Raw genomic sequence first — 7569 nt, forward strand, 5'->3', positions numbered from 1 at the left:
GATGTTTTTGGAAGCTTCCCCGAAACAAGGCGAGCTTCTCAAAAACAGAATGCTAAAATGGTTAGATGGGCCGGCCCAATGACAATACTAGCAAAGTGGTGGGTGCGCGCTGCATATAGATTTGTCTATATTTAACACCTTTAACCGCCAAATAGCACATTCATAGACAACGACACGGGAGACGGTAGGGATGCCAGCGTATTGAAAAAAACTTTCGGCCCGCTTTATATATAAAGCACCGTTCAACATCACCCAGTACAAACTCACGCCCGCACAACACAAGCACACACACCCAAGACAAAATACATAGACGCTGAGCGCGGCAACACCATCCCTAGCACTACGTGAAGAGGTGAAACCACATATGACGAACCGTAGGCTTTAAGGCGGCGCCTTCATGAAGGGGACGACACCAGAGCGCCGCTGCCGCCCGACCCGAGGATCAGAGTTTCCCCTGGAGCAACACGAAGGGCAATGAGAGCCGCGACGACGCCTTCAAGAAGGGAACGAGTCCGTCGCCGCCGGTCCATCCGAAGAAAGAGCAGGTTTTCACCCCGGCCACCATTCACCGCCGCTGAATGCCACACCCCGGCTACCACGCCGCCCACACGGCCATGGCAACTGGGCAGCACCATGCCACGGGCTATGCCCAAGAGCCCCGCGGAGCCACCATCAGGGCCGCCACCCCGACATCCAAGACCTTGACACCTCCTCACACGAGATCAGCCGCACCCCGACCAAAGACACGAGCGGAAAGGACCTGTCTTTCGCACCCGCGGGCTGCCCCCAGCGCCGAGACCCAATAGGCTGGCCAAGACTGACCTCCATCACCCCGTCCTCGGCGCCGGGCGCGAGACGAGCTCGGTCCTGCTGCCTAGCGCTAGACGAGCATGGTCCTGCTGCCGGGCACGAGACGGACTCGGTCCTGCTGCCGAGCGCGAGACAAGCTCGGTCCTGCTGCCGTGTGTGAGATGAGTAATGGACCGTCACTGGGGGAGGGCCAACCGTCGATGAAGATAGCAGACGGACGCCCGAAGAGAAGGATTGAAGGTCCACACAGGCCGCACACCAACGGACCGACGCCGGATAAGTCCAGCCGCTGCCGTGAACGACCCGCACCACCGCCATGAGCCACCACCTCGAGGAGGAGACGATCATGGCAGACCACGCTACCGCGCCGCCGCCACCACCAACCAATGCAGGGCGACCGCCCACGGCCCGCGCCGTCACACAGCGGAGCAAGCAAGCCAGCCGACCCCCGCCCGCCTGGACGCGCACCAACTACCGCCACGCCTCCATGGCCCTGCTGGCCACAGCCCTCGCCGCCGGACGGGCCACCAGTGCCAGATCCGGCCCAACCAGACTGGGACCGCCCCACACGAACCGCCCGAAGAATGAAACTCCGCCTCCACCGCACAGCCGCCGCGGCACCGACGAGTGCCCATGCCACCAACGTCGCGACCCGCAGCCCCTCCGCCGCGCCCTGCACACAGCGCCGCGCCCCGCTGGATCCGCAGCACCCCGCGCCGCCGGAGACAGACGGGAAGGAGAGAGCCCCCGCCGCCACCCAGGCCAACCAGGCTTCGCCTGGCGGCCCGCGCGGGTGGCGGCGAGGAGGGCGGAGTCGAGGGGGCCCGGGGAAGACGAGGCCCGCCCAGCCGCCGCGGGGTGGCGGCGCGGACGAGCGGGAGGGCGGAGTCGCGAGACCCGTCCCTCTGTATGGCTTGAGCGTCAGTGAATTAGGTCTCCGCTGGCCGGAAAATTAACACTAAACTAGCGATTAATTTATACCGCGCTGTCGCCCGCAAATCCGTCCGCTCTGCAACCCTATGAGACGGCGAGACCGCACATGGAATGATTTTCTTAGGGCATACATGGAATGGTTCTGATATTGGGTTTGGCCTTGCATTGTACTCAGCCCATCTATCTCTTTGAATCTTTCCCTGCAGCTGCAGACCTCTGAAACATGCAGGTGAATAGTTCAGTGCCTACTCGGCTTTGAACATAAACATGAACCAGTGTTTCGGAATGAGCATCGCTTCTCACCCTCATCATGTAGTTTGATGAAGATAGATGCATCGACGCACCCATGCAAGTAGGTAAACCGTCAAGTTTCAGAAAACTCCAAACATTGTGTCTTGGAAATAGCCTAGCTAGCTAGGTGCCTCGCCCAACCTGCCTCATTCTCCTCATGCTCTTCCTCCTCCTCTGCCTTCACCATGAGCTTTCGTGGAGGCTCGTGTGCTAGAGCGCACGCACGGGTGGCGAAGCACGACCGGCATCGCTGGTCGTGCTCGTCGTAGAACCAGATGTCCCACCATGGGCTGTCCTGGGCAATTGACGGTTCGTGGTATAGGTCGTCAGGGAGCTGAGCTCGACAACAACGGATCTCTGCCTCCGGCGCGCATTTCGAGGCCAGAACGGCCGACACTGTGACCCTTCCAGGTTTAGATGCCAATCGTCTGATAGGTGGACTTCGGGCAATGGCAGGGGGACGACATGATCCTAGTAGCGCATATAATGGTCGATGAGCATGTAGATGTGTTCCAGCTGCCGCCCACGGCGGTGTCACGGTGAACAGGCCGCGCGGGGCCGCTTTGAAGAAGAGTCGGCCTCCTCGTGGTCATGCTTCCCGACCTTCGTGGGGATCCACTTCCACGGCATTTGCACCGGTTGTGGGCGGTAGCTAGTGTTGACTGTCGGCCGAGGGGGGAGGGTGGGGGGAGGGGCAGTGGGAGGGAGAAGAATGGGCGTGCATGGATAGGGTTAACCGCCTCATGCTTGCATTTAAAAAGGTACGTCTCAGTGAAAGTTGGGCACTGCCGCGCGGGACCGGGGCCGACGTACGGCGTGTGCACAATTGTCCATATGGATCGACCCAAATTTAGGGCGGGATTTGTGTCCCACAGACAGCATACATACATATTTGCGAAATGGGTCGCCGCGTTGGGCAGTGTCTTTTGCTCACGTGGATCTAAACTACACATATGGATGAAATGGGTCTTTGCCCATGTGGATCTAAACGACACATCTCAATGAAATGGGTCTCTTCATTGGAGTTGCCCTCAGAGAGTGTGCATGGTACACATGTATTATACTCGTTTTTCACCTAAGAAAGAATGAAGACTAAAAACATGTACACATACTATATGCTTGTAAATCTTGGAGAACAAATACCTTCTATGTTTAACTTCTGCAAATAAAATGATATATTTCTCTGTTATTCCAACGTGCTTTTCAGGTCAACATTATGCTGTTTGACTTAAAAAAAGGTTAAGCTTTGACTACGAAACAAAAAGAGAAAATGAGAGAATTTCTTTCTACAAGGAGAGAAAAGGGGGGATGATGTACAATGGGACCCAGGAGATGCAGTTTCTCTTCAGAAGACGAGCCTAATACAAGTCTTGTTAGTGCAAGAAAAACAGATAAAAACTAACATTAATTACCTAGCTTGGCCAAATTAACAGCTCGATCTCCATCTCCACACACCTCACCAGGGTACGGTAGCGTATTCCCCATGGTGGCGGCTAAGATGGCCATCCTCCTGGCCGCGATCGACGGCGCTCTTCGCCGCGGCAGGGCCGGCGGACCCCCAACCCCCGCTGCTCGCAGCGGAAGCCCAGTGCTGGCCGTGCTACTCGTCCTGCATGTACACGTGCGACGGCTACAGTGTCGCCCCCGCCCCCTATGTCAACCGTACTCAGCCAGCCGCCCACACAGCCGTCGACAATGGTGCTGCGGCCGCCGCCTCCGTCCGTGTCAACTCTGCTGATGGTTCCGGTGGCGCACGCGGGTCCGTCGCGGGAACAACAGTTTTTTTTATGTCGAACTACCAATCAAAATGTGGAGGCCTTCGTAATAGGGAGATCGTCCAAAATGCATCCGGAGGATCTTCTGACTGTGTCCTTGATCGGTGCTGTTTTGAATAAGTCTGATGGCTCCATTCGTCGCCCTCTCGCGCTGCCTGTCGTATGCATACAGGTGACGAGGGCAAGCACACACACTGGTGTAAATTTAACAACTTGTTCATGATTTTTGCCGCCGGCCGGTTCATCCATATATACGTGCGCTCTCTTCTGCCGTGCCGACTAGACTTCTCCTACCCAACCATTCTCATCCCCGCAAAAAAGAAGGAAAAAAAAACCATTCTCACTCCGGCCGGGTGTGTCCCGGACATGAGGAGACCAGGCGCCCACGCTCACCTCGCCGGCACCGCCGCGCTCTTCCTGCTGGCGGCAGCCATCCCCGTGAAGACAACTGCTGTGGTGCCATCGGAGGGTGATGCCCTTCTGGCATGGAAGGTCAGCCTCCTCAAGGCAGCCGCACTCTCTAACTGGACCAGTGCCGCGCCGGTCTGTGACTGGGTCGGCGTGTTCTGCGATACCGCGGGACGCGTCGAGACGCTAAGGCTCGAGAGACTCGGTCTCTCGGGCGGGCTCGATACACTCAACACCACGGTGCTCCCGGCGCTCGCCGTTCTGAACCTCTGGGGGAACAACCTCCGCGGGGCCATCCCGGCGAGCATCTCGCTGTTGCGCTCACTCAAATCACTCAACCTCAGCAGCAACCGTTTCAACAGCTCCATTCCACCGCAGCTTGGTGACATGCCCGGCCTCCAGTCCCTCAGCCTCCGCAATAACAGACTCGTCGGTGACATCCCGCACCAACTCTGTAGGCTCCTTTCTGTGAGGAAAATTGACCTGTTAAACAACCGGCTCACTGGGAACCTCCCGGACTGCTGGTGCAAATTCCAGGCTCTGTGGTATATCAACTTGTCAAAAAACCGACTCACAGGGGATCTACCGCAGTGCTGGTGCAAACTCCAGGCTCTGCGATACATCGACCTATCAAAAAACCGGCTCACTGGGAACCTCCCGGACTGTTGGTGGAATCTGCAGGCTCTGCAGCTCATGGACCTGTCCAGGAACTCCTTCTCAGGTGAAATCCCCATGACTAAGGCAAGTCACAACTGCTCTCTCATGTACCTAAATCTCGCCAAAAATGCCTTTGCTGGGACCTTCCCACACCTAGAGGGATGCAGCTCGCTGATCGCCCTCATTCTTGGCAACAATAGGTTCCACGGCTCCATCCCACCACAGATCGGCAACATGCAAAACCTCGTCAGCCTCCAACTCTACAAAAACAACCTCATCGGTGACATCCCGCACCAGCTCTGCGAGCTACTTTCCGTCAGGATACTCGATCTATCAGACAACAAGCTTACTGGGGACCTCCCAGCGTGCTGGTGCAATCTCCAGGCTCTGTGGTACATGAAGCTGTCCAAAAACCTGCTAACTGGGAAACTCCCGGGCTGCTGGTGGAACCTGGAGGCTCTAGAGTTCATGGACCTGTCCGACAACTCCTTCTTAGGTGAGATCCCTCTGGCTAAGGCAAGACACAACTGCTCTCTCAAGTCATTGTACCTTTCCGAAAACAGTTTTGCTAGAACTCATCTAGATGAGATATAATTTGGTTTCATTCACCCTTTATAGCCATTGGATGTGATGCTATAAGATGCGTGTATGCTGACGTGAGTTGTATCTGTTCTTGTTTTCAAAGTGAATGAGACCAAATTATATCTCATCTAGATGAGTTCTAGGTACTCCCTTCCGAAAATGGCTTTGTTGGTGTCTTCCCACAGGTCCTAAGAGCCTGCAACTCGCTGGTCACCCTAGACATTGGGAACAATAGGTTCTTTGGTGTCCTCCCTCCATGGATTGTGATTTGGGTTCAATCAATGAAAATCCTTAGCCTCAGATCAAACAACTTCACCGGAGAATTTCCTTTGGAGCTATCACAACTTTCTCAGCTTCAGTTGCTCGACATGGCAAACAATAGCTTCATTGGAGCAATTCCGGTAGCCTTCGGAAACTTGACCTCCATGAGGCGTCCACATAATATGTCAACTCTGAGACCGCTCGGCGGATTAAAATATTGGGATAAGATCAAAATAAACTGGAAGGGGCAAGAGCGAACTTTCAACAGAACACTAGAGTTAATAAGTGGTATTGATGTGTCGGACAATTTGTTGTCTCGGTGCATCCCTGAAGAGCTAACCAAACTTCAGGGCATCCAGTTCCTGAATCTATCAAGAAATCACCTGTCATGCAGCATTCCTGAAGACATTGGCAGTTTGACTTTTCTCGAGTCCCTTGATGTGTCATCTAATGGACTTACAGGAGAAATTCCTCCCAGCATGTCGAGCTTATCATGGCTAAATTCGTTGAATGTCTCGAACAATCTTTTGTCGGGCAAGATACCCAATGGGAGTCAGATGCAAACCCTGACTGACCCATCAATTTACTCCAATAATTCTGGGCTCTGTGGATTTCCTCTCGACATGTGTGCAAATACTTTGCTTTCACCAAATGAGAGAAATTGCGAAGTTGAGGATCAGTGGTTGTGCTATTGGGTGATCGCTGGGATTGTGTTTGGTTTCTGGCTATGGTTTGGTATGCTCTTTAGAGTTAAGGCTTGGAGATGTGCTTTTCTCTTCTTTGTGGATGGTGTGCAATGTAAGATTATGAAGAAGGTGTCACGTTAGCTATGTTATTACTGGTTGTGTTCTCTACAATATGATACCAATATCATCGATTCTTGAGTAAATTTGGGTGCAATGAGTCTTGTTCCCATTCTTCTCCCCAAATTGATTAATTACGTTTCTCCTGTACAAGATGTAGCTAGATCGATCACGCCAAGGCGCCATGAACTGATCGCAGGAGAGTTTCTGGTGCTACTTGACTATTCTATATATCTCTTCTACTATGTATTCGATCGATCTCCTTCACCAGAAGAGGCTCGCTGTCGCCGTTGGCTGCGTGAACGTCTCCAGCCGCGGCTTCGTCAGGTCAACCTCCTCCTGCTCCGCCGATCGCCAGCTGCGGCCCATCGTCACCAGCGTGCCAACATTGACCGTGACTTCTCTGGACACGATGACACCCTCCGTGCAGGCTAAAGGCGTGTCTCGCTCTTCGCAATGTTCTTTATATGTGTTTTGATTTGATAACCCCGGCCGTTTGTAGTTATGTAATGGAATGGGATAGCTCTTTTACCTATTGGACGGCCTGTTCTAACTTCCGAGCCATCAATAAGCACGAGAGGCCTCAACGAACATCCCCCTCCCCCTCGCGTCGCCGCCCCCTGGGCGGCGCCAGGAGCCCTGAAACCCTAGCACCTCACGCCGCCTCTAGCGCCTCCTTCTGCCACCGCTGCCGCCAGCATGGGCCGAGGTAGCGGCAGGCCCGGTGTCGAAGGCGCTTGGGCGGGTGGATGCTGTGGGATCTTATCTGAGGCGTCAAGGGCGGCTCCTCTCGTGGGATCCGAAGGCGGCAGCTGGGGCGGTGACCCCATGCCGTGCGGCGGTGGCCGAAGCACCATAGCCGGCGGAGCGGCGGCCCTGAGATGGACGGCGGCGGTGGCAGTGCCCCATTTGGTGCGGGGTGGGCTGTTCTGGGCGGAGATGGTGACGGCGGTCACTGCGGATCCAACGCCCCGATCGGATCCGCCGCGGGGAGGCTTCCCGCCGACCGGCGGCACGTGGAGGGACCGGTGAGGAGATGAAGTATCTCC

The 7569-nt window shown here is 55.2% G+C and overlaps 1 protein-coding gene across 1 annotated transcript; it reads left to right on the plus strand.

Moving 5' to 3' along the window:
• The first annotated feature begins 4175 nt into the window (after positions 1 to 4175).
• Positions 4176 to 6544, plus strand: LOC119326477 (probable LRR receptor-like serine/threonine-protein kinase At4g36180). Its single transcript, XM_037600115.1, has 2 exons — positions 4176 to 5425; positions 5608 to 6544. Exons 1-2 carry the CDS (start codon positions 4176 to 4178, stop codon positions 6542 to 6544), a joined length of 2187 nt encoding a protein of 728 aa, XP_037456012.1.
• The last annotated feature ends 1025 nt before the right edge of the window (positions 6545 to 7569 follow it).

Source organism: Triticum dicoccoides, chromosome 6B, assembly GCF_002162155.2.
Source record: "Triticum dicoccoides isolate Atlit2015 ecotype Zavitan chromosome 6B, WEW_v2.0, whole genome shotgun sequence".
Lineage (NCBI taxonomy): Eukaryota > Viridiplantae > Streptophyta > Magnoliopsida > Poales > Poaceae > Triticum > Triticum dicoccoides.